Raw genomic sequence first — 26,520 nt, 5'->3', positions numbered from 1 at the left:
GCCGTATTTTATGTATGCAGCACATTGAATGGCTGAACAGCATTCCTTCATATCTGATATTGGTGGCTGCATACATGCATCCATACATTATTACGGAGTACATAGCTACGGAATCCAACAGGTATGAAAGGCACGAGAGGCACGCGTACCATCATTCCGGTCTGCGCAGCACGAGGCTAATTACCAACCACAACTGCATCTGTCTGCAGAGGCTGGCACCAACACACTGGGGATGTGTAGGTCATGAATCTCAAACAACATACGTAGTCCCTTGGATGGGGGGATGGGGCCGTCTGGAGACAAGAAGAATGAAAAGCTGCGCGATGACGACATTTCAATCAAAACAATCGGGGCTTCCCCAAAGAACAGCAGCAGTCACCTCTGCACGGATCACGCCCTCGCGTGCTTTAATATACGAGTCCTTGCGAGGTGCCGTCATCATACATCTCCCGGAATACCTAGGTAGATGATACTCCGTAGTGTTCAGTTTCTTCACCACCATCACATCTCAACCTTCCTACGAAGTACGCTAAAGACAACCGTTGACCAACGCGCCCCGCCTGCCTCCGCGACTTCCGAGATCTTTTCATCGAGAGGGGCCTGCGGACATCCTCCGACCTCCCTCCCTCCATCCATCATGTTACATGTAGAGTTTTACATGGTTTTCTACCTCCAGCTAGTAACTAACATTACCCGCCGGGTTTCTTCCATGTTTTTGACTTCTCAGCGACATTCCCAAACCGGGCAAAGCACGGTGCGAACAGATAACTAGTAACTAGTTATCCGGGGACAGACGCTAGGATGCTCTTCCCACCCGTGGGAACAAACACTCGACCTATCCGACCGGTTGATATCGCCTCGAACCATCATCGATTCAGATCGCAGCCACGTTGCAGGGATGCACTGGTGGCTGCCGCGGTTCCTCGGTTCCGTTTGGCGGGTGACCTCCCAGGCTTATCGCGCAAGACCCTTTCCAGTGATGGATTGGTTTTTTTTGCGGTTCATGGCGACGATGGGGTGGGGAGAGAGGAAATTACCCGTGCCTCCACATCCATCCACATCCAGTAGAACTCTGTAAGAATCAGTCGCCCATCAGGAGCATACAAATACCTACTTCTTTACGATGTCTTGATTATACATCCTCTCGATATACCGCAAACTATTACAAATAATAAAGCGACTCCAGCGAAATACAACATAGTCCGGCAGTAACAAACAACCTCCAGTGGATCGGTCGCACCATGACGGCCGTCCACTTCTGCAACCGTTCGGCTGGGGCGCTTCCCACTGTGGCTGCTGGAGTCTGAAGCCACTGCTCCCCTATGATAGGGTACACCTCGTCACCTAGCTTAACCTAAATCTGATGGTTTGGCGGTTGAACCCGACACGCGCAGACTCACTTAAATAGTGCATGTGGTGGCCCGCGTCTGCTGATGCCCCTGTCGCTCACCTCCAGTCTCCTCCGTCGTAGGTACTTTCTGCGATTCTGTTATAGGCTGGGAACAGGCGGGACGAAGTACATCTGCTCGATCTGGTTGGTCAGGCGCGAGTTCTCCCGGAGTACACCCGACCTCAGCTGGTGTCGAGAGAGTTTATTTGCTGTCTCTGCATCCGATCATCGGAGGCCTACGGCGTACTCTGGGTCCCGGGAAGAACAATGGGCCATCTCGCGTGGCAGATGATCAAGATAGGGGAAGGAGGCGAACCAGAGCAGGAATAAAGCAGCAAGAAAATATCTATAATAAACCAGATATACTCCATAATACTGTAGGCGTGGAAAGAGCTAAATTGCAGCGACATGCCTAACGGAGCAAGTTGTGGGGTGGTTGGAAGCCAATGAACTCCGCGCCCAGGACTCCATTTGTAGGGAACGTGGAGCTTCAAAGCATGATAGAGTCTGCCCCCCGAGTGTGAAGATGGATGGACCATATGTCGTTGGCGACTGGTTGCGAATCTGAGTGAGGAAGCTCGGGCTCTGCCATGGATCGATCGACTTCTCCGAGTATGGTCTCAGTTCTGTCCGCTAGCGTAGAGTCAAGCTCAAGGAGTGTCAGACATCGATTCTGCAGGGCTATCCACACTGCTCAGAAGGACCACATAGTCAAAGCAAGACCATGCATCGACTGTCTGATATACTGATGGCAGAGTCGCGATGGGGGGAATTGCGGTTCCTGCAGTCTGTAATGGTCCCCTGCACATGAGATTGGAACAGTCCTCCGGCAGGAAGATTCTTTGCCCTAAGTCTCTCGCAGACCATATACAATTCTAATTTACAAGATTGAACCAATCGGCATTGTCCGGTTTCTTCAGCTGAGTCGCCTCCAAGGGCAGGTAAGGCCGGGGATCGTCCCCGCTACATCGTGGTAAAGCGACCTCCCGTGCAACTATAGCAGGCAAGCTTCGGGAAAGATTCCATGGGCTGACGAGTTTGGCAGGTTTAGCCCGATCAGGGAGGGGCCTACCCAGCACACGGGATACATAGGACATGTACCAAGGTACGACATCTGCGCTCACTTCTATTTTAACCTGGTCCACTCTGTTGATGGAGCAGGCAGCCAGAAAGAAGACTACTGTATACAGGAATTGCCAGAAGGGGAGTCCCGACATTGCCGGCTGGATGCAGAGGTCCAAGCGGGCGAGCATTGCGTAAACCTCTCGAAGGATGAGAGGGCAGTGTCTCCGACGAGGAAGCATGTTATTTTTAACAATCACCAGAAAAATCACCTGGAGATGGAGACAGTACCAACGACAACAGACCAACAACAAGAAGGTCCCATAATAATAAAATTACACCCCCCATCCGCCTACTCCAAGTGACGCATATCCGGAGTACATCCATAGTTTGGGCGTGCAGACCGCCAGACACCGAACAACCAACGCCAGCGCTCCGGGGGTCCTCACCGCTTTTCCCACTCTCCGCCGACCTATTTGCTGTCCACCCTCCCTGTGCTAAAATGGGTTTCCCGGCAGACGCCCCCGCCTCTCCACCCCTCGACGGTGGGGGGACGCAAGCCCCCCCCGCTAAACCCATCCCGGCAGCTCGTAAATTACCCGTTCGGGAACAGCGGCGCCCTTGACACGGCACATCATGCCCCAAACCGCGTAACCCAGGCATGGGGCCCGGCCCAATCAGGGTCTGCACCGCAGCAGCCGGGCAGAGCCTAAGCCTAATTCTTCTTGCGGGGGGAGCCCGATGAGGAAATCCGGTGGACCCCGTCGCCCATCCCAGATGAATAACTCGTCTCGAGTTTCTGTTTGGTGCGCAACCCCTGCCCCGATTGGGTCGATGGTATTGGAGCACTGTCCAGCAGAGACTGACTGACGCGTGCTGCGATGAGATCCGTCGTCTGTCATGGTGCAGATGTGCATATGCGCATATGAATCGGTTAGATAGCACCAAGAGGTGCGATGATGTAGGGGGTAAGGATATAGATCCCTCGGATGCTGTATGACGGCATCGATGCTGTTATTTTAGGTGTTTATATTCGCTTCTTCATGGCAGTGAATATCGCGGGCATGAACTACTCCGAGGCTCCCTAGATGAGGGGCGCACTGCGCAGCGCTATCTTCTGTATGTTTCCTACGGAAGGCGTAGGCACGAACTGCCGTCGCAACACCCGCACGATCGATACGTCGACATCCCTCGTTGGTCGGGGAATTATTACTATCTCACCTCCAAGCCAAAGCTCCGGCGTGCGATCGCGGATACCGCGATGGAGGTAGATATCCTCCGACGATGCACGGCGGGGTGGATAGGCGACTCGGCATTTACTCCGTAGATGGGGACCCCTCGAGTCTTCAGGAACACGGCGATGATCTCCAGCACCTTAAAGCTCTTGCAACACAGAAACAAATTAAAGATTATTAAAAATCCGGGCTTAGCATCTGTCATCTGCATGGGGGGCTCTTGGCAGATCCCACTCGGCAGATCGCCATGATTGGCGCAGTCAATTTATAGACGCTATCACCTTTGCAGCAGGTATCTAGGCACTGTAGTTACTGTGACTAGATATTCTATGGGTAGCATTCCAAGGCATAGCTAGTTGGCTAATCACACTTGTCAGGTGCGTGCCTTGGTCAGGAGGTGCAGGAAGACAATGAACAACCTGAACTATGCACCAGATAGGCAGGTCGACAAGGGAACCAACCCGGGGAATCGATGGATAAGGTCCCCGAACGGAAGTTGGGCGATGCCAAGTGAATAGAACATAGTGAAGTTTCCATTGCAATGTTCTTTTACGATTTCGGGTGTAGCGCGGGCGGACGGACCCAACCAGGGAAATTAGATGTTTGGGTCGAGTCCACCCCCGATTCTTCCTGTTTGTTGACATGTCCTGAGAGGGCAAAAAAGGAGACGGCGGTGGGACGGGAATGCAGCGCGGTGTGGAAGTGGGAAAGGGACCGAAATTGGGAAGATGGATTTAGACTCGAGGGAGGCGGCCAATCCACGTTGATGTAGAGCCCGAAAATCCAAATCCCAGGGCGTGTGTGCAGCCTTCCGCCGCTAGTGGAGGTTGGGCCAAGGGCATTGGCTTGGATTCCCGAACGCTAACTCCTGAGCAAATCCACCGATGGCTGAAAATGGGCCTATCAGAGCATGTCCAAGTGTGGGGGCGGAGAACCTGGTTAGCGGGAACAGGGGGGAACCAGAGGATTAACCAGACTCAGATAAGCCTCTGATAGTGAGCACGCCATTGGGAGACCAAACAATGGGTGAATTCTGAGCAAAGCAGGGGGGGCCGTGTTGCAGCCACATGCCCCAGAGACGGCAGATAGTCGATAGCCGAGCTTGGCTTGAATCGATCACCCAATCAGCATTTATCGACCCCACAGGAGCTGACGCGTGCACATCTCACGAAGCTTTCCTCCTTTGGGATGCACTTCCTATTTGGGCACTGACCTTGATTGTACTCGGTATACGGAGTATATTGGGCTACGGAGGAAAAGCATCATAGGCTGAATACTTGGCAGAATAGCACGATACAGGCTCTTCTCATCTCTCCTATCCCAGCTCGTAAATACCTCAAGAAATCCCTCTATTCTATGAATCCTCTGCTGACGTGGTGACCCCGCAGCCCGTTACCCTGATCCCTGCGTGCGATCCTGGCTGGCTCCACCAGACACTGCCACTCCCAGGGTTGCAGCTAGCGGCCACTTGAAACACGCCGTCCAGCACAGCTCCTAACCCTAAAGTAGACTAGTCGAGCACTTTGGCTTCTCCAGTCAGTCGACAGAAGTGCATGAATCTCATGGGCAGCATTGCTGAACACCAGCGATGGAGATTGTCCGAGGGGAGTACAGGTACGGGTAGTATTGCTCTGGTAATAGAAAGTCGACTCCGGACGGAGTCCCTCATGGACATGAGTCTAGCGCTTGGAGTATCCCTGTTGGGGTTCTTCACCATCGCCCCCCCTCCGGGGGTTCAGTCTCCAGCAGAAAGCGCAGTGACGTCACGCTATCCGGGGGGTGGTTGGTTGTTGGTTGCAGTGCATTACTCCGGAGGACTAGCAGCAACCGCCATGAATCAGGGTAACCCTCGACTCGGACAATCAACGGTGGATGATCCGCCAACCGGCCCTGGACACCACCAGCACAGCGATAGGGGCGATTGGACCCTGAACAAGCTTCTCGCGGCCAGCAGCCTTGGGCGTCACTCCCCGGCGGGAAAATGATCTAGTGTGCAAGAATGTGGACCTCCGGCTCTTGGCGTGTGTCAATGGCGCTGCTCCTCCATCCAGCATGTGCAACAACGCAGGTGTCGGAGGAGAAAAAATGCATCCTGCACAGCATGCAGCCCACCACTCAGAGCAATGAAGGGGCTTTGCTTGCGTAGCCTCTCCATCTCGGTACAGGGCTCATCTGCACGTATGCACGGTCTTGAAGGGGGAGGGGTTACGAAAAGATTGGACTGGATGGGAGACTTGGATGTGACTAGTACAAGGCTCGAGGATGTACTCCGAGTCCTGACGCGTGTGCGTGAATTGCGCCAAACCTCGGAGGTTGGGAACACAAAGGGCCAAACACTACGCAGGACGTCCAGCAAGGACCCTGCATTGCGACTAACGCCATTCGGAAGCCAGGCGGCGAAAAGCGGACCAGCACGACTCGTTCCTGAGCTGAGGATGCGATTGTATAGAGCTGATCTCTTACTCATCCGTCTATCATGGCGCCTACGGAGCAGATCGGGTGGCCAGTGGGAACGCACTATCATTGAGAGCCTCAATGGTATCTACGGAATACTAGGTTGAAGGCGCTGACGATGTGCACCAGTTCATGGTGGCTGCTATAGATCGTAAACTATAACACGGGAGGAGGAGAACATGGTGATCGGATTGATTAAATTAATTAATTAATTAATCTATCGTGATCTTGAATAGCTAGCCATTCTTCCAGATAGGCCGGGCCAACCTTCCCAACCAGGGTGTTTCTCACATGAACCGAGGGTTTCCTCCGTTGTTGATATCAGGGTCCGATGTAGTCTGCCCTCTGTACCGTTTTAATTATCTACGGAGTACGGTCTCCAGCAAGGATTCGTAATGCTACGGAATAGACTAGGAGACGGGACAGAGGGACCCAGCAAAAAGGAAAAAAAGAAAGAAAAAAATACAAGGAGAAAATAGTTTCGCGTCCCCATCCGCTGCCTTCTTCCAAGGAGAGGGCCAGGAAATAGTTTCCATGCGGCCTCAACCTCTAAGGGTGCGGCCCATGTGGATGCAGCCGAGCAACACGCTCCAAAACAACCCGGTCGGATTGTGAGTCAACCCAGCTATAGACGCAGTGGATGCATCATCCGTCACTTTTATTTAATATTTTCTTTTCCTAGTTGTTTGTCGCTGCGAGAAGCTCCGGCCTAGTTGGTGCAGTTAAACTCAAGCGGTTTAGTCCTTGCGCCCAAACTCTCCAAGTTCCTTGATGGTGGTGACAATGGCTTCTTCCGAGCCCTGCACTTCAGCCAGCCAAGGGGGTAAACATGGTGAATATAACCAACCAGGAAGATATGGGATGGAGGAGGGGAAGGAGTGGACGCTCGAGCCTCAGACCCTGACTTGTCACGGCCTTACTTCTACTACTCTGGACAATAGGTACCTCTGTATTTTCTGAAATATTATCCCAGCAAAAAGGTTGATTTAGCGCAGGCCGAACCTCAAAGCATGCCTGCGCAACGGCCAATGAGGCGCAGGGTCCTCCCCACAGAGGCGCACGCCAAGCCCGCACATGACAAGGGCGATGGAGAAGGCTTACGCGGCAACATGCCCTAACATGCAGGGTGAATGCTTGGCGTCGGGGACATGTGGCAAATGGCTGCTGGCAAGATACGAGCACTACCTCATTGTCCGGAGTAGTTAGTCTAGTAAGGTCACTAGTGAGGTGGGAATGATGGTCAGGGACAGGGACACACGCCAGAGGCGCTTCCCCTCTCCTTTTTCTCACGGGTTTCAGTTTCAAGGGACCAATGTCTCGCTTATGTAATCGTCTCGCGATGGCACCAACACTCCTTCACATCACCACCAGGCCAGGAGAAGGACATCAAGATCAACATTATCCGTAACTGTAGACTCTGTAGACCCCTCGTACCACTCGGACTCAACGGTCGGGACGTACCTCTACCTTTTGACGCTGATCGACCCTCTTTCCTGTCGATCCGAGCTAAGTATACCGTGTGTTGGAAGTATATCCAGTCCATGTCCCAACGCTGGGACACAGATCGGCCTCAGAGACGCAACCGCATCCGTCCTGCCAGCCATATAAGGCTGAGAGCCTCTTCTGGGCCGCTGTCGACCCGTCAGTCTGGTTCAGAGATAAACGGCCCTCGCATCGGAGTGTATATCACCACCGCATCCGTCACGTCGTCCCTGGGGCTTGGGGGTGCGCTGAAAATCAGCCTTCATGATGTCAGTCGAGCATCAGCGTCCTGGGCCAGACAGGCTTGCTCAGTTCCTAGACGCACCTTGGTCCATCGTCCTACTTGACAGGACGAAGGATGGCTCATTCTCCCTTCTCTCAACAGGACTGATCCATCCCAGCACATTCGTTGAATATCCCTTGGACAGAAAGGGACTTGTCCGATCTGCCAATGGCGATGAATACCCAAGACTCACAGTAACACAAACAGGCAGCCAGGATCGACCGCGTCGTGCCCGGTTGCACAACCGTCAGCAGTACGACCCCGTCCCTATCCGTCGAAGCAAGCCCTCCGTCCCCTTGTCCTCCCTCACCAGACTCGACCCTCGTTCGCACCGTTATACCGTCGATTCGTTTCCGTTCGTGTGCCTGACACTCTGAATGGTTTGAACGGTGTCTAGATACTACTACATCCAGGGGTGAGGTCCCTGGGAGACTGTTTCGCTAGGACGTCGGAAAGAGGATTGCTTGGATAGAACTCTACGTGCTAGTTATACGCTGTGCAAGTGCAGAATCGATTAACGGGGGTCAATCCGTTCCGAGTCGCTGATAGCTCTGGTGAAACCATCGTCTTGCTTGACGATGCGTAGAGTACTCTGGCATCACAACAGGCACATTCGGGAAGCTTGGGTGAGACACAACAGAATCTAGCTGGAAAGCAGGTGGTCTGGAGAACCGAGTCGAGTCTCGGGGTGCATTTACTATACGACCGCACGATGTGCGCATCCTCCAAGAAACGAACACTACGATCACAATGTCAGAATACAAGGTCATTCCTATATCTAAAGCACAAGCGTCATGCGAATAAATACACGCCAATCCCACCATGGACAACACCGTTGGTAATTAAAAATACCCAGCATATGCTCGAAAAAAGTCAGCAGTCCCAGTCCGGTTCAGAATACAAAGAGGGAATATAGAAAGTAAACTGGCTTTTATCCACAACCGTTCAAACAATGATGGAGAGTTCGGTCCTGTCCAAGCCATCCGCTTCCAGGCCTGGGTAGTACGGAATCATCGAATCGGCGCTCTGCACATACGCGTCGTTATAGAGTCGCCAGTATGGCGTGCGCACCTTGCGAGCAGGGTGGAACAGTCCAGCCCAGACGTAGTTCATAACAACACCAGTTCCAACAGCCATACGAATCGCGTCGATGGCTTCGATAACACGATCGATGACGTGAGGGCTAGTCTCAAAGATGTTAGGGAACACCAAGTTCAAAAGATGGACCATAGCATCTTCACAACCCAGACCGACGACTCCAAGAGCAATGTGCTTGACAACGCTGGCAGCGGTTTGCCGGTGAACTTGATCTCTGTCAATGAGGGCATCCTCGAGCAGAGGAGTCACGGCGTATACGTAGTCCTTGGCCATTTCGCCAATATATTCGAAAAGGAACGACATGGCCTTGAGGACACCATTCTGGACATTGAGCTCCGGTACCCGGTATTCGTTCATCAAGGCAGGAAGAACCGTAAATGGAGCGCAAGTCTCGGCCACAATACCGATGGCGACAGCAGTGCAGACACGAGATTGACGTTCCTGCACTCGGAGATTGTTGAGTAGCGTCGCCAAAACATCCTGAGGACCAATGGCCTTAGCAATGAAGCCAAAGGTGTTGTTCGCCGCACGACGAATGCCCTTCTTGTGCGCTTTCAGCATGTCAAGCAGCTCGAAGCAAATACGCATCCACTCGCGAGCGTTGACAGACTCGGGACCGCGATCAGCAATACGACCCACAAGGTCGATGGTGTTCTCCTGGACCTTCTCGTGTCGGTTACGCAGAATAGGCGTGAGGCGGGGAAGGAGGTCACGAATAGGCGGCTGCATCTGGTTGATACCGACGACCGTGACGATAGAACGAAGCGCACCAAGGATAGATCCAAGCACTTCGGGGTACTCCTCACCCAGATATTCGTAGAGAACAATACCGAGCTTACCCATGAGAGCATCTTCTCCACACTGCTTCATGACCATTGCAATGCGCGAAATGAGATCCGCCGCCTGTTGACGCACGGTGGCGGACTTGTTGTTCAATCTCCAAAGAATGGTACTGACAATCTGCGGGAGGTACGGCTTGCAACGAGTACCAAGAGCATTGACCACCGTGCCAAAGCCGTTCAAGATCACGATGTCCTCGATGCTTTGTTCTTGGAAGGCATAGAGGACACCGTCAATAAGCCGTTCCTCCAGGCGCTCGGAGATATCGGCGGCTCCAAGAGCCGCAATCAATTTTTCCACGGTCTCGACTGTCATCTTTCTGTATGGTTCACTCTCATCCTTGAGGTTATTCACTACACGCTCGAGAATCTCCCCCACGCCGACCTTCTGGCCGAGATCGACCGTAGTATCAACGACTTGACGGTAGTTCCTCCGGTCCAGGGCCATGCGCCGCACCCAGAAGCTTTTGAAGAAGTCGGTGAGGACGTGTTCTTTGAGGTAGCTAGCCGTGACTCCGTCGGTGCTGGCACACTGCGAGACCACCTTCAAAACGACCTTCTTCATCTCCTCATCTGGTGATGAGAACTCACGAAGCAGGATCTCCATAATCTGACTGGTGTAATAGTTGGCATATTCCTCATCCATGAGAGGGATAATGTAGCCGACAGCCTTCAGGAATGCCGCAAGACCCTTACCACGCTGCTTCCGAGCACCCGTCCACAAGGGGTTAAGGATTTCATCAAAACTCTCAATACCATAGGGATTGGCAGCTTCAGCCAAGGCGGCCACAGCCAGTGCAGTAACCGTGCGCACTTTGGCTTGCTCGTCGCTGAGATTGTCTGCAATGCAGTCAACCAGACCCTTCAAGTGAGGGAGAATGGCACAACCCATGAGAATAGGGATCTGCTGGACGATCTTGACACCAGTGTGCCGAGCCTGCCACGACTTCTTACTGCGGCAGACGGCACGAAGGAAAGGAAGGAGAGCGGGAATACCAAGAGCAGACGCAACCACAGCAAATGCTCTGGCAGTTGTGTTCCGGACGTATTCGTCAACATGGTCGATATCAGGCCGCATCGTACTGATCATAGTAGCCAGGCCTGCCGCCTTGGCGAGGTTCGAGATGATTTCTCGACCCTCGACACGTGCATAGTAGTCTTGATCGATAAGGAGGGGCTCAATGACGACGAGGATCTTATGAACGTAAGGACGAACGAGATCATCCAGCTTATACAGCACACGATCGATGACCTTGACCAACAAGTGGCGCTCCTGGTCTTCGAGGGATCTCTCCATAAGCAATGGAAGGATCTGGTTGAATAAAGGTCCGGCGCCGAATTGCCGAGCATTGTCTGTGAGTTGACGGAGAGCTGTCTTGCGCATGGGTGGCGTGCCGTTCTTCACCTTCAGCAAGAGCCTCATGATCTTCCGCTCTTTCAATTCCTCTACCGACATAGCACTCTCGTCACCTCCTTCCATGAGCTTTCCGAAGTATGCCATATCCTCGGGCTTGAAGAATTGCAAATCACCTACGCCCGGGATCTCGGTCGGAAGCTGCTTGCCCAAGGCGCGTGCACTCTCGGGCTCTTGCATCATGAATCCGCCCACACCAGTCGAGCTAGCCATAGGTGCCGGGGTAGCCATAAGTTTCCGGGCAGGAGTGCGGATCGGAGCATAACCCGGTGGAGGATCGAGAATCTTGTAACCATCCGCCTCGCCGGGGAGCATCATATCAAGCTCTTCGTCCGACAAGGGCGCGTTGCGTCCGGAGATATCAGTTCCAAAGCTAGTTGGAATCATAGGCGCACCTGCTTGCGAGGGATGCATGGGAGTCGCCAGTCCTTGGTTGCCCACCGGAGTGGCTGCAGTAAGAGATGGCGCCTGATCCCATCGTGATCGTCGTTTTGGTGCCTCTTCCGTGGCTCCCGGGACTGGAACCGCAGGTGTCTGGTCCCATCGAGACCGTTTCGCTTTTGTTTCCTCCGGCTTGGGGGCCTCGGCTGTTTCATCGGTAGACTCAGAGGCAACGTCCCACCGCTGCTTACGCTTGCGTCCTGCGGCGACGGAGACGGTCGAGCCCGCGTCGGCATTTTCCTTGTCCTCCAACTTCAACGTGGCCTCGTGTTCGACGACACCATTTTCGCCACGGGCCCTGTTTTTCAGCGATCAGCTTCTGCACACGCTCCTCTTCTTTCTCAATCTCACGCAGAGCCATGACTTCACGATAGGTCTGGCCCTCTCCATTTTCAACGTTCGCATGGGTGTTCGCAGCAAAAGGATCGGCCCGAGTAGGAGTCAGCGGTCCGCGGTTGAATCTGCGCTTTTGATAATCGGTCTCCCGATCTGCGATTCTCGCCGCCTTCTCGCGTCCGAGAAGGATATCTTCCTCCTCGACCCCATTACCGTGGGCAAACTCCTCCATCTGACTCTTGGTCGCAGTATACTGGCCGACCAGGCGGTGGCCGCCATCGGCATCCTCCATCTCCTCATCATCTCCATTGACAGCGATCGAAGTATCGTAGCCGGCATATTTATCGGGGCCATCGCGATCATACAGCGTGGTATCGAAAGATTCAGTCATGGAGGCCTTGGTCGAGTTGTCAGTGCGCTGGCTAGACGGATCAAAGGTCCTAGAACCTTTCTTCCCGGCGGCAGCGGCGTTCCGCTCAGCCTGGAGCCGCCGAACGGCGTCGAAATCGGCTAGAAAAGGGGGTTAGCCACGTCTCGATGAGGACTTCCGAAGGGTGACGTACCGTCAGACATGGTGTCAATAGCTGGGACAAAGCCAGAGACCAGGGGAAGAGCACGGATTTCGAAAAAGCAGTAGCAGCAGCTACATTCGGGATAACACCGCGATTACGGCGAAGAGGGGTGATGCGTTGTGGCGCGAGTCGATAGTATCCGATGAAAAACCCGCAAAACGTGAGGTTGAGGTTGAGGTCACACTAATTCGCTGACTAAGAGAGATATGATCACATGACAACAGAGGCTAGTTAAGTATGTTCAATTAGTCATCAATCAGACAAACCGAGATCATGCCACTCGTTGCACTGGTTGTCATGAATGCGTTTAATGAAGATTCTAGAGTGGTTTGGGGTTCATCATGGTCATATCAGGTATACTGATGCTTCAGGAACGAACGATATTGATTACGTATACAATGGACACCTGATACTTATTATCTGGTTTGGATTGTGCACTATATATATTCACAATCCGAAGCAACTATACACACCAAACACAGAAATAAATACCGAGGACAAGGCGAGAGAAGAATCAACGCACGGATATGACCTCAATCTTTCAAACACCAAAACTTCATTCCTATCTCTGCTCTGGACGCTGAGCTACCACCACCACTCGCGGCATCGACAGGGCCGCACCGTTCAGACATTCTTGATACGACTGCGCAATGATCCGACGAAAATCAGCAGCACCCTCATGTTGACCCGTCTGCGTCAGGCGTGCAGCGAATTCCTCCATCGTCATGAGATGCTGATCATTGAACGCGCGCACCAGTTCCGGAGTCTCATCATACCAGTGCAGCTTCGGCGTCTGAAATCCCGACTGCGCCAGCAAGTGGGGTAGGTCCCTGGTCCAGTTATGTCTTCCGTTGGAGTAGCACGCAGTGCGGAGCTCCTCCAATGCCGGAGCATCAGTCATGTTATTGGGCTTCTTAACATGGATGTTCACGGCGTCAATCTCGTCCCATTGGATATATCCGCCTGGCTTCAAAAGCTTGAGGAAGTTGGCTAGAGGCTTGCTGAGATCCACACCCGACAAAACCAGGATGAGGAGCCGGATGTGCACAAGGTCGTACTTGCCTACAAGCTCCGGCGGCACTTCTCCGAACATGTCCCAGTGTCCGAGGTTGATGTTTGGAGGCAGCCATGTCCTGTGCGGAGCACGTGTGAGATCCAGATCCAGTCCGTCAAGCTGGGCCCCAGGAAGTTCTCTGGAGACGTCTATCAGCCACAGGCCACTTCCGCATGCCACATCCAATATCTTCGGATTCTTCGGAAGCTCAATGGATGGATGGATACTGTATCCGAAGACTTCCCTCCATAGATAATGTTGGAGGTTCAGCCGGCCAGCGGCTTGGTAGCTCGTGGTGTCCAGCATATAGCCATGTCCGTCAGCAAGCTCAAACGAGGCGGTTGTTTGAGCAGGATTCTGTTCTTTGACGGGTTGCTTCTGCGTAACTCCAACCATGATGAAGAGTGGTAGACTCGGAGAAGGGTTCTTGAAGGCTAGGACTCGTCGATTCGTAGGGTTGCGAAATGGAGTCCATGTACTGAGGAACGTAGAGGTAGCAAAGGGCCGCATCCACGCAGTCACGCTCCATACTTGGGGCTATTTATCGCAGTGTGTCATGCGAGTATCCGTTTTCTCGGGATTTGCCCGGGTATGAAGTACCGTGATGTACTCGGATGGCGAAGGTGACGACCACGTAGCAATCAACCCACTGGTATCCATATCGATAGCGAAGAGAGCTTAACCCCACATCAACTATCGAAGGCATCCAATTCATGCTTGGGTCAGTGGCTGAGGGGGCCCATAGTCGTCCGGACCTTCCCTTCCGAGGGCTTCCTATCCTATGGACCAGGTCGAAACTACGTTGATGACCGCATTCCGTTCTGGAACGATCTGCAATAACATGTGGTGTGAGGCTAAGGCCACTAGAGGCGCCATCCTGCCGCTAGATGATGCGGTTCGTGAGAATCCATGTTCAAAAACCCATGGGAACGCAGGACTGATACCATGGAGGCATGTAGGAGAACGCTTGGCTTGGAGGCGTCCGCCTGGCCCAATCGGGTAACGATAATGTTTCCCCAAACGGCCGGCTGCAGTCGTCGTCATGGGATGTTTGCCCACCAGGCAATATCAATTGGTCAAGTAGGAGAGGGGACGCTCGAAGATTCGACGGCGCGCCCCATACTGTTCATTAGGCCTTACGGAGTATGGAAACAAACCCAACAGGGCCAAACTACCGTAACCAGCAGCGTGGGACTGGACGTTACGATGGATACGCCCAGACAAGAATTACGGCAGAGGAGCCTGTTGCTATGCCGATCAAAGAGAAAGTTCTATTCGCACTATAGTACTATTATTTCCTCCAATGCACAGTCCAAATGGCGTAGTAAGGAACAAGGATAAAGATAGGCCCAGAACTCCGAGTATATGAAGGTGGCAATATGGACAATGGCTTGGCAATACACACACGATATCGAGGCCGACAGCTCCAGGCGTCTAGACTCCTTCTGGGGGCGTAAACCTAGCGAATCCGGTTTATCTTGAACGTGTTCATAGCAATCTGGTCGTCGACGTAATCGCTCTGCATGACGATTAGTACATAAATTTCAATAGATGGGGCTTCCAAACTCACCTTGCCCGTGATCCGCTCCAGGTGACGGTTTTGCTCGTCAATCTCCCGACCTGTCGCCTTGGCCAGTCCGTTCAACCGGCCGGCTGCACCCGAAAGCAGGTGTAGATTCTGATCGATCTCCGTTTCCATCGCCTCGTCTTCGCTGTCCGCCTCGAACTGGTACTTGGCACGCTCGGTGATATTCGTGCGGTGCTTGGGCATGTCCTGCTTCGCATCCCGTTCAATTTCCCGGAACGTACGCTCCATCCGCTGATTGGTGACGAAGGCCTCCTTCTGGGTACCTTCACGAACGGCTCGCTCCTCACGGTGGGTGTTCAACATCTTCTCGTCGCGCTCTCGTCGTCGTCGGGAGCTGGTGAACGGGTTCGAGACGTGCACCGCGAACATGCTCTTGTTCAGGGTCTTGAGCTCCTTAGCCTTCTCCTCGGCAATGCGACCCTCAATGGTAGCCATGTCCAGATTCTTCTCGGTGTCGTGGATACGCTCTCCCTGAGCACCCAGACGGGCCAGGGTTTCCCGACCAGTCTCCTCCGCCTGGGCCGCAATACGTAAGGCATTGCGAGTGGAAGCGACGTCGCCCTGCTTGATAAAGCGGATATCCTGCTTAATGGCCTGGATTTCCTCCTCCTCCTCCTCTTCAGCTGTCAGGTTCCGTTCTGAGTATGTGGCGGTGGTGTAAGCGTTGCTGCCACCTCCGTAGGCGTCGGGACCACTTGCGGGACCTCCTGCCGAGTATGGTGGAGGAGGACCATTCTGCTGCTGTTCAACAGCCCTTTCTCTAGCATCGCCGAAGAGAGCATTCCGAGTGGCATCGTCGGGTTCGTTAACGCTACCCAGTCCTCCGTAGCCACCAGGGCCATAACGGGAGGCGGGAGCGGCAGCCGCGCTACTACCGCCACCGAAGCGATCGCTACCATACCCCCCCTGACCGCCATACTTGTTTGGCGCATATCCGCCCCCTTGATACTTGTTATCTCCAGGAATGCCGCCGGGGGCCGCCGGCGGACCGCTCATGGAGCCGGCAGCGCCAGGCTGTTCATTGGGTGGGAGGGGGGCGACACCCGCGTTGATCTTGGCTCTGGTGTAAGGGTCGGTCGGAATGGGCTTTGCGTAGGGATTCGAAGGAGGAGCCGGGCTCTTGCTCTTTGACCGGGAGCCGAATAGTGCCAGACGATTCGGGGAGTCGTCGTCCTCGGATTTCTTCAGGCCGAATCTGCCCATGGTGGTGGATATGTGGCGGATTCGAGGGGGTAGATGTAGTTGTAGCGGGAGGCGAAGAAGGTCCAAAGATCACCAACAAAACCACAGAGAATCAAGAAATAATGAAAGACGACAAAAGAGAGAGAATAGAAGCGCGAGAGGAGGATTGAGAGAGGGAGAAGATGATGAAGAGGGGGGGAGAAGGAAGAAATCTGAAACCTTGAAGTGTCAGGGGAGCTTCAGGCAAATCATGGCGAAGGGTCCTGATTGTCTGCATGTATTGCTGTGACGGAGGCGGCTGTGGCTTATCGTAGGGAATGATAAGGGATGCGACCATACAGTACAGTATCTTACCATCAATACGTGGCAGTGTCTGGAAGTCCTGGAGCTAAACCCAAGACGGCAAGGTGCACTGCCCCAGCCGCAAACGAATCACGGTCGAACTTCGGCCAGGCAACCTCATCGTTGCTTCTATTCTTGTTCATATCTATTGTATACTCTTCCTCAGCCTCCCTCACCGTCTTTAACCCCGAGAAATAATGCTGCCTGTCTGACCATGGCGCCGTATCTCAGGTCTGATGCCGACTACCTCAAGGACAAGACGCGTAGGGACTTGTTGACTCTCCTTGAAGGCGTGAGTAAGGCTCCTTCTCTGCTGCATGGGAGTACACCATGACTATGACTCCTCTTCGTGCGTGGGCTGAGAATTCGGTTTAGGTCCGGGGAAAGAAGAATTTAGTCGTGAGCCAGGATCTGGCTGGACCGATCGGGCTCTTTGTCAAGTTTTCCACGCTCCAGGAGTATGGTGTAGACCGTGTATTCCTCCTCGAGAACGCCAATGTGGACTCGTCCCAGCGCAATGTGGTATTTCTAGTCCACGCCGAGAAGTCACGCCAGGTGCGGACCGTGGCAGGTATGTCTTAAATGGCCCGCTTCCATCGTTTTTGCACATCATTCAATACCCTACACGCGGATCTCCATGATCCTTGATGGGCTGTGAAATGGGACAAACAGTAGATTACGCAGACTCTCTCCTACTCTACGTAGTCAGTCGAGCTCCCTAAATCAAGCATCAACTCTCGATGCAGTCAGCTCATCCCTAAGGCTTTCATTCTCAACCACTCCGACTGGATGCCATCAGTATGGGCTAACATCTCTTTAGAACAGGTCAAGCGTTTGCAGCGCAACGGCACCGTGGAACATGAAATCTCTATATTCTGGGTTCCTCGACGGACCCTCGTAAGTAACTCGATTCTTGAAGAAGCCGGTGTCATCGGAGATGTCAATATCGCCGATATGCCTCTGTACTTCGTGCCTCTGGAGCAGGATGTCCTTTCCTTGGAGCTTGGAGACTCTTTCGGTGACTTATACCTGGTAAGGGCGCTCGCTCACAGAATAGAGCGCACGGTTATTAATACTATTGCAGAACAAAGACCCAGGCTGTGTGTTCCTTGCAGCAAAAGCGCTCATGGACATCCAGCAAAGACATGGGTACTTCCCGCGTATCATTGGCAAGGGTGACAATGCTCGACGACTCGCTGATCTCTTGCTACGGATGAGGAAAGAACTTGATGCTGAAGAAAGCTCGGGTTTGACTGATCTCTCTGCAAGAGGTCTCCTGCCGAGTGCAAGCACGGAGAGCTTGATTATCATCGATCGGGAGGTCGACTTTGGGACGCCTCTCCTCACTCAACTGACGTATGAGGGTCTGATCGATGAAACTGTTGGCATCAAACATAACCAGGCGGATGTCGACACCGCGATCGTGGGCCCGACGTCAGTACCTCAAGCACAAGAGTCGTCGAAAGCCCCCCAACAGACCTCCAAACAAGGTCAAAAGAGGAAAATCCAGCTCGACTCCACAGACCAACTCTTCAGCCAATTGCGGGATGCGAATTTCGCTATCGTTGGCGATATCTTAAACAAAGTAGCTCGCCGCCTGGAGAGTGACTATGAAAGTCGCCATACGGCAAAATCGACGACAGAGCTGCGCGAATTTGTGAATAAGCTGCCTTCGTATCAATTGGAACACCAGAGTCTTCGAGTTCACACCAACCTGGCGGAGGAAATCATGCGAAACACTCGCTCCGACTTGTTCCGCAAGATCCTGGAAGTGCAGCAGAATAACGCCGCAGGTACAGACCCGACATACCAACACGAAGCAATCGAGGAACTTATAGCCCGAGATGTACCCCTGAAGACGATCTTGCGCCTCCTCTGCCTAGAGTCTTGCATGTCGGGCGGTCTTCGGCCGAAAGACCTTGAACACTTTAAACGACAGATTGTCCAAGCGTATGGATATCAACACATCCTCACTTTCAATGCGCTGGAGAAGATGGAACTATTGCAGCCCCGTTCCTCCGCCACCATGATGCTACTTCCTACGACTGGCTCCCAGACGGGATCTAAAACCAATTACAACTACCTGCGTAAGAATTTACGTCTGGTCGTCGAAGAAGTCAGCGAACAAGATCCAAACGACATCGCCTACGTTTTCAGTGGTTTTGCCCCGCTTAGTGTACGTCTGGTTCAATGTGTGCTCCAAAAGCCTTATATCCTCTCTCTCATTCGCGGCGGCTCAACGACGCCACTTACTACGGCTCCTCGCCCAGCCAGCACGGCCTCACCGGGTTGGCTCGGGTTCGAGGACGTCGTCAAAAGTGCTCGCGGGGCGACATTTAGCATCGTCCAAAAGGGAGACGACAAGGCTGTACGTGCCCGACAAACCCTAAGTGGAAATGGCGCCACGAAGACCGTGTATGTGTTCTTCCTCGGGGGAATCACTTTTGCAGAGATTGCAGCGTTGCGGTTCCTCGCGGCGCAAGAAGCCCCACAACGAAAGATTGTGATATGCACCACGAGTATAATAAACGGGGATCGGATGATGGATGCGGCGGTCGAGAAGGGCAGCTTCGCGAAGACTGAGTAGTCGTTCTGCGACGAGAATCAGTGGGGGTTCATCACTTCTACCTTCTAATAATTATGACCAACTTCTTGTAACGACTCTTCTTTTAGCCATTGCAGATAACACGACGTGTATACACATGGATATCTCATTGTGCTCAATATCGAACCGTAGGTATATATGCCTAGGCTTAGTATTTGAACCCTGAATTGACGCCCATCAACCTCCCCTGGTACCTCTCCGTTACCTCTCCCAGTTTGACCATAACACCAGCAGCCAGCATCCTCAACTGTTCTCTTGGATCATCCCCTTGCACCACAGGTGTTCGGTCGAAGACTTCCCCAGTCCACTCACGCAGTTCGAGAACTTGGGTCGCAAATTCAGTGACAAGACGTTCCTCACCAGAGCTACCGGAGGCAACGTTCAGGTCGATCACCGCAAGGAAGAGGGACAGAAGTGCAGACAAGACGGACGGGTCGTCGGAAATAGGTCGCGAGTACAGGGAGAGCAGAAACGACAGCGTTTCATGCGTGAGGGTCGGTAGGAAGGGGTTGTGAGGGCCCATTGTTGATAGAATAAGAGTGAGTGTCTGAATGAAGAGACAGAGGATATGAGGGACAAAGAAGGGGTTGTATGATGGCGAGGTAGATCTGAGAATTGTCAAAATTAGCTTCTTATCACGACGGGGGCCTAAGAGAGAGCGTACGATGAGAACTGTATGAGCATCATTTCGAAGCGGCCTTTGAGAGGGAAGAAAAACCCCTCCGACAGGACCTTATGTAGATCTCTAACCGTCGACTTCTGCCGCTGAGCCTCGCGCTGCTGGCGTTTCTGTTCGACTTCCATACGCGAAGAAAATGTCCGGACTTTCAGAGCATTCGGCCCAGATGCTGCATCTGCAGCGTTTGCGGCCAGCGGCTGGAGCGATGCCTGTGATAATTTTTTTGTGAGGCTGGAAATGGGGGACTCGTTGTTCGTATACAGGGCCTCCAGGTTTGCAGGCAGTTTTTTCGATGCAAAGGTCGAGTCTGGCAGCGCCGGGAGACCTAGTGCTTCCGCATCTTGCTGGCCGGTGCCGGCTAGCTCACGAGCGCTAAGACCCAGGGCTGTGAGGACCGCTGACCGCTGGACCTGAGAGAGATCGCCGTCGAAAAAGATTGCGGAGAACCAGCGGCCCATCTTCAGAGGGTTAGAGACGACCAAAGCAATCATGCTTTGCAGGCGGTATTCGTGAAACTTGGGTAGTTTGCTTTGTTCCTGCAGACCGACTGTGACAAGAGCCAGCTCTTCGATGTTTTCCGCAAGCTCGGTGCCAAACCCTGTCTTACGTCGGATCAATGATGGGGCTGTAGTCAGTGCCAGCTCATAGCGTTCTACATTCTCCGTGTCACGCAGATATGTTATGAGATCGCGGATGTATCTGAAAACGTCAGTTGTTTGGTACTGAGGTACTAGCGCCAGAGATACACGTACACAGGTGCTGTCGGTTTGTTACGCTGAACCAGAGTGGGATCATCATCGGAGTCTGAAGGGTCTTCATCTGGCTTCTCGTAAGGTATTAGATCGTCTTCGTCGTCTGAAAGCTCGGTTGCTGCATCATCCACCTCTTCGATGGACACAATCTTTGCTGTTTTCTGGCGAGGTGTCGAGGCAGGAGTGGTCTTTGTGGCACTCTTTTGTAGAGTTGGCAGGTTTTGAGGAGCTCGCAGCGATTCCAACGAGCCGATGCTGTCCTTGACTTCGAGTAGGCTCAAATACCAGAGGGCCTCTTCACTTTCCATTTCGTCTAGGCCGAACTTCATTTCTTTACCTGGTTTTTCGACCAACAGTGACACTGCAGTTCCAATGATCATGCCTAGGAAGCGAGCTTTTGTAGAGGATGCTGCTAAACGATTTGAGACGGTATTTAGGAAGACGCCTGAGTGCCCTAACTCCTTTACCGCCCAGTGATTTAGGCGTTGGAGAGATCCAGCGGCTAGAAGAATAACTTGTGTGTTTGCTGGATTGGGTTAGATATAATGTAGCACATCTAGGGCTTCGCGAGCGTACCTTCCTGGCTTCTCATGGGAGCATGCTTAATATAGAATTTGTCGTTCGACTGCTCCAGGCTTTTGGTGAACAAAGTTCTTATCAAGTCTGCGTAACGAATGTCAACAAAGTTCGAGACCATGTTATGACAGATCCTACCTTCGCTATCACCGAAGCCAGCCAGCAAGGCCCGACGGAGTCCAGAAGTCTGTATAGAGCCACCTTGGCCTTTGGAAAGCCAATCGATCAATTGTCCCTGCAATTGAGGCCTGCTACCCACCAGGTTTGAGCATAGGCCGGCAACTGCGCAGACAACCGGACTGGTGGATGGCTGGGCGACGCTTCCAGAAAGCTCTGTTGAGAAGTATTTCTTCTCGATATCGCGAAAACTGGCCTCCAGAAACGCGACTTGCTCTGTCGGGCGCAGGTTATCAAACAAAGAAGTGTACTGCGTGGAGTGTGCTTTATCGACGAGAAGACCGGTATAGACTTCGCGCACCAATTGATCTGCTGGGAGTATTAGTAACAGGACGGAGTGTAAGTAGCTGTTAGTTCAAAGTACCTGTGTAGCCAAGGCTCAACGCGCGTCCCATCAGAGAGGCCAGAGCCTTCCACGCCTCCGCGTTACCGTGTTCTAGCTTCGACGCCATATGGCAGACGTTGGCTCCAAGCCAAGATGCGTACCGATAGCCGTCCCCTATCCATGAGATGGTGCTCTGCTCAGATTCTTCAAGCAGTGATAGAGCTTCTGCCGCGCTTGAGAGGACTCTGCTGGCAGCGATGAGAGACAGAAACTCCTTCCAGGCGATTTGCTTTTGGGTTGCATTGGCATAGAGCGCCTCGATATTTGTGTACAGACGCAGACAGAAATCTTTTGGTTCCAACAAAGCCGAAACAACACTCAGAGTATTTCGAAGCTGAATATGGCTCCCCGAAGTTTTCGCTTTCTCGGATGATGCTCGGGATAGTGCTACAAGAGAACGGATCTGGGCCAGCAGACAGCTGACTCCAGCAACACTGCTGAGACACCTCAACAATGACGCACGCACTTTAGCAGTTCCTGTCCTGGAACCCTGGGTTTTGGTGACCAGCAGTTCCCAATGATCAGGCACCGTGACGCTGACTAAGGCATTGAGGATCTGAGCTGTTGCTGGGCTTGCGACGCGGAGATCGAAGTGAGTTGCAGGCCTATCTTTGTTTGAGGGGTCGATGGAGACAAGCAGTTGTGCTAGCTGGTCTATGTCAGGCTTTGACCTTAGCAATGCAAGGATGTCATTTAGTGACGTTGGATCACCGGCCGATCCCAGTTGGCTCTTTTCCAAGCCATCGCGATGAGGTGCTTCTGACACGGGGGTGATAGATGATGACTGCTGATCATTAGAGACCGTCTTAATCTCAGTCAATAGGCTATCCATTGTCGAATGATCATTGTATTATCTGGATTGAGAGAGAGTAAGAGAGTGTTAGTAAAGGCTGGAGGAAATTGTTGTATGGAGCGGCGCGGTCACGTGCGGCGGCATGTATTTGGAACAGTCAACGACATGATCGGACCTTCTGCCCTTCATCTATTCAGCCTCAAACGGACTTCCCTTTATAATTTCTTGCTAGTCTCACATGTCGGGACGCATTGGACGAGCATAATCTCATATCCCGAGCTTTTTTCCGAGCTACAATATCTCTCATTGAACTCGGTTCCTCTACAGCTACCTGTCGGCGGACGCGGTGGGGGCTTCAGTGACTGCTCACCGTGCTATCTCCCTGCTATATACCAGCGAATCTCAGTAACAATGGCCACTACGGACAACCCTCTACGATGGTATGGAACAGCAGACCCTGCTTTGTTTTCTTACTGATAAATTTTAGGAAATACCTTCACAAGGTCCTGACCAAACCCGGTCCGTTCAGCGATGAGGATTGGGTTCCTGGACCGGAGACTATCAGTGCGTTGGAATCATCGAAAATCCTGTACGTATATAAAAAACAAGTGCAATCACGTTTAGCTGACGTCTCTTCAGGGTGATGTATGTTTGATTTCGCTCGATCGTACGGAGTGTCAGCTAATGAGACCGTTTCCTCTAGAGGAGCTGGTGGCCTAGGCTGCGAGATCCTGAAGAACCTGGCGCTCTCCGGGTTTAAAGATATTCATGTCATCGATATGGGTATGTGCATCCTATTATACAGGAACTATCACTATACAACCTCGTCTAACTGAACCCAGACACAATTGATATCTCCAATCTTAACCGACAGTTCCTGTTCCGGCAATCGGACATCGGCAAACCCAAGGCAGAAGTTGCGGCAGCCTTCGTCGAGAGACGGGTCAAAGGCGTCAAGATTACGCCATATGTCGGCAAAATCCAGGACAAGGATGAAGACTATTACATGCAGTTCAAGATCATCGTCTGTGGCTTAGACAGTATTGAAGCCCGCCGATGGATCAATGCGACACTCATTGGCATGGTTGATCCCGAAGACCCGGAGAGTTTGAAGCCGCTTATCGATGGCGGAACTGAAGGTAGAGAATATCAGCGCTTTCAATACAGTCAGCCGAATCACGAAAGCTAACAGAAGCACAGGATTCAAGGGCCAGGCCCGTGTTATTCTCCCAACACTCTCTTCCTGCATCGAGTGCCAGCTCGATATGCACGCTCCCCGCCCAGCCGTACCTCTTTGCACCATCGCCACTATTCCCCGACAGCCGCAGCATTGTATTGAATGGGCGCACCAGATCGCCTGGCAGGAGAAGCGCAAAGATGACGCGTTCGACAGCGACGATATGGAGCATATCGGTTGGGTGTATAATGCCGCTCTTGAACGCGCTGCGCAGTTCAACATCCACGGTGTGACCTTCCAGATGACACAAGGAGTGGTCAAGAATATTATTCCAGCGATTGCGTCGACAAACGCGGTGATCGCCGCCGCGACTACGTCCGAGGCGTTGAAGATCGCGACATCGTGTAATCCCTATCTCGAGAACTATATGATGTACGCTGGCGAAGAAGGCGTATATACGTACACATTCGAGGCGGAGAAGAAGCCGGACTGCCCGGTGTGTGGAAATTTGGCTCGGAAGATGACGGTTGATCCGAATATGACCTTGCAGGAGTTCATTGAGACGCTCGGAGAGCGTCCGGAAGCACAGCTGAAGAAGCCCAGCATGAGAACCGAAGAGAAGACTTTATACCAGCGATTCCCGCCTCAGTTGGAGGAGCAGACCAGGCCCAATCTGCAGCGGAAGGTCGGCGAGCTGGTGGAAGACGGGGAAGAAATTGCTGTCAGTGATCCTGCGTATACCATCGACTTCCGGTACCGGTTGATCTTCAAGTAGAATAAGGAGGCTAGATATTTCCTATGGAATGAGACACGATTGCAGACACGGCTGTATTAGCATGGGGGAGATCTTCATATTGAACCGTTCAGAATGAATTTTGCTTTTTCTCTATCTGAAGAAACAATTCCGTATCCAGACTCCCAACTATAAGAAGGCCTTGACCAACTTTTTCTCTCGTAACTGTACAAAATGGATCAAAGTCACAAATCCAACGCCGGGCAATGCATTATATAATGGTTAAAATCAGAGTGCAACCTTTAACACTACCGCATGAGATCAGCCAAGCCTCTCTTCCAGCGCGCACATTTCAGCTTCAGGACCTTGACGCTTTCGAGGAAGAGGACGTCGCTGTTGAACTGGCCGGAGCTCTCAACATTGAAGATGAAGTGGTCGCGTACCCGACCGAGCTTCACCTTGCCCTGGAATTCCTCGTGTCTCAGACATTCTCTGCTGACGGTGTCGTTGAAGGCGTCACGGACGACAGCCTTCATTTCACCTTCGTGACCCTCGTATCCGCTTCCTTTCTTCGCCGCCTCCTCACGGGTGACGGGCTCAAGCCCGATGACGCCGCGCGGGAAGCACTTAGCAAACTTCTTCGCATCGTCGCCGATGATGGGACGCTCAATCTTGATATCCGGAAGGAGACGGTAGGAGGCGGTGCAGACAGGGGAGAACTTGGCGTGGTCGGCTCCGATGCCCTTGATGCAATGGAGTTCCATACTGATCTTCTGGCCGGGCCGAAGCTTAGCGATCAGAATATCCGGGTTAACGGGCTGAATGGCGTCATCGCCGGTGAAGAACTGCTCCTGGCGACCGACAGGGTGGAAGGTAATGTCCTTAGCGTAGACGTGGGCGTTCCTGTACAGCTTGCGGGGATCGTCTTCGTCTTTGGCGGCGTTGGGGTTCTTGGTACACTCGACATCGAGTCGCAAAACGATAGTGTTGTAGTCGCTGGGAGTGCTGCCGCTCTCGGGGTCATCATCGGTGGGTTTCTTGAACCAGCGCATCCAATTGATGCCCTCTACGGAGCCCTTGAGGGGGATAAGACCCAGTCGCTGCGCGAGGACCTCATCCTGGATGACGGAGGTGTTGTTGTGGACAAAAACGTATTCGATTGCAAGAGTGGGAACCTCCGCCATGAGAATCCGACGGAAAGCATTTGCGATTGCTGCGTCAAGGCCCACGAGGGAGAAGGAGGCTTCGAACGGGGCATTCCGGTGGAACTCGACTTTGAAATCCTGTGAAAGACGTTAGCGCATATGGCAAACTTCATACGGCTTGCCCACTAGGGTTGTAAGCTAACGTACATTTCGGAACTTGTCCAATGACCATTCGTGGGATTCTCCAGGCCAATGACCGGGGAAGTCGGTAGAGGGGATATTGGAGACGGTTTCCGGATTGATGCTGACGAGCTTGGAAAGTGTTAGTATCTTGGATGATATGGAATTTTGTTGCATATAGTAATACACACCCGTCTGCGGTCCAGCTCCGCCTGTGTGGGAATGAGAGGTGCCATGGCGAAGGGAAAGGAAGACGGCGAGTTGAGCAAGACGAAGTCGACTGAGGGGAAAAGGAAATTGATGCGATGGAAAAAGTTCTGTAAGAGGCGGCAGTATGTCGGAGGCGGTGAGAGGAATGAGGTCCACTAAAACACACCCATATCGGAAGCGGAGTGCAGGCTAGCGTGAGTGGAGTATAGATGGGCCAAAAGACCAACCAGAACGCGGCTGATGACCAAGCCACGTGACCGCCCAAATTGTATCTCAGCGCAACCTCCCCCAGTGTCCATCCAAAGCAACCGGCATTCGATCTCCGACCTTCCTCCC

The 26,520-nt window shown here is 52.8% G+C and overlaps 7 protein-coding genes across 7 annotated transcripts; 2 read left to right on the top strand and 5 right to left on the bottom strand.

Annotated features, from left to right (window-relative positions):
• Positions 1-8,851: 8,851 nt before the first annotated feature.
• Positions 8,852-12,607, bottom strand: ATEG_01362 (U2 snRNP complex subunit HSH155; the record flags this gene model as incomplete). Its single annotated transcript, XM_001208727.1, has 3 exons — positions 8,852-11,950; positions 12,024-12,544; positions 12,598-12,607. 3 exons carry the CDS (start codon positions 12,605-12,607, stop codon positions 8,852-8,854), a joined length of 3,630 nt encoding a protein of 1,209 aa, XP_001208727.1.
• Positions 12,608-13,168: 561 nt separating this feature from the next.
• On the bottom strand, positions 13,169-14,056 carry ATEG_01361 (class I SAM-dependent methyltransferase; the record flags this gene model as incomplete). Its single annotated transcript, XM_001208726.1, has 1 exon — positions 13,169-14,056. One exon carries the CDS (start codon positions 14,054-14,056, stop codon positions 13,169-13,171), a length of 888 nt encoding a protein of 295 aa, XP_001208726.1.
• Positions 14,057-15,119: 1,063 nt separating this feature from the next.
• On the bottom strand, positions 15,120-16,451 carry ATEG_01360 (putative plasma membrane SNARE protein (Sec9); the record flags this gene model as incomplete). Its single annotated transcript, XM_001208725.1, has 2 exons — positions 15,120-15,179; positions 15,231-16,451. 2 exons carry the CDS (start codon positions 16,449-16,451, stop codon positions 15,120-15,122), a joined length of 1,281 nt encoding a protein of 426 aa, XP_001208725.1.
• A 535-nt stretch (positions 16,452-16,986) lies between these two features.
• ATEG_01359 (Sec1 family protein) lies at positions 16,987-19,359 on the top strand (the record flags this gene model as incomplete). Its single annotated transcript, XM_001208724.1, has 4 exons — positions 16,987-17,064; positions 17,148-17,343; positions 17,593-17,804; positions 17,857-19,359. The coding sequence occupies 4 exons, from the start codon at positions 16,987-16,989 to the stop codon at positions 19,357-19,359; spliced, it is 1,989 nt and encodes a 662-aa protein (XP_001208724.1).
• A 166-nt stretch (positions 19,360-19,525) lies between these two features.
• On the bottom strand, positions 19,526-22,778 carry ATEG_01358 (telomere length regulation TEL2 family protein; the record flags this gene model as incomplete). Its single annotated transcript, XM_001208723.1, has 6 exons — positions 19,526-19,985; positions 20,042-20,755; positions 20,809-21,334; positions 21,385-21,471; positions 21,523-21,870; positions 21,926-22,778. 6 exons carry the CDS (start codon positions 22,776-22,778, stop codon positions 19,526-19,528), a joined length of 2,988 nt encoding a protein of 995 aa, XP_001208723.1.
• Positions 22,779-23,150: 372 nt separating this feature from the next.
• ATEG_01357 (NEDD8-activating protein UBA3) lies at positions 23,151-24,691 on the top strand (the record flags this gene model as incomplete). The annotated part of the gene is made up of 6 exons (XM_001208722.1): positions 23,151-23,179; positions 23,227-23,328; positions 23,379-23,384; positions 23,443-23,522; positions 23,582-23,878; positions 23,940-24,691. The coding sequence occupies 6 exons, from the start codon at positions 23,151-23,153 to the stop codon at positions 24,689-24,691; spliced, it is 1,266 nt and encodes a 421-aa protein (XP_001208722.1).
• Positions 24,692-24,957: 266 nt separating this feature from the next.
• On the bottom strand, positions 24,958-26,210 carry ATEG_01356 (DNA-directed RNA polymerase core subunit RPC40; the record flags this gene model as incomplete). The annotated part of the gene is made up of 3 exons (XM_001208721.1): positions 24,958-25,932; positions 26,002-26,106; positions 26,166-26,210. 3 exons carry the CDS (start codon positions 26,208-26,210, stop codon positions 24,958-24,960), a joined length of 1,125 nt encoding a protein of 374 aa, XP_001208721.1.
• Between the last annotated feature and the right edge of the window lie 310 nt (positions 26,211-26,520).

The sequence above is a fragment of the Aspergillus terreus genome, genomic scaffold (assembly GCF_000149615.1).
Source record: "Aspergillus terreus NIH2624 scaffold_2 genomic scaffold, whole genome shotgun sequence".
Lineage (NCBI taxonomy): Eukaryota > Fungi > Ascomycota > Eurotiomycetes > Eurotiales > Aspergillaceae > Aspergillus > Aspergillus terreus.
Note: the sequence above shows the minus strand (reverse complement) of the source record. Positions and strands in the feature narration are given on the sequence as shown.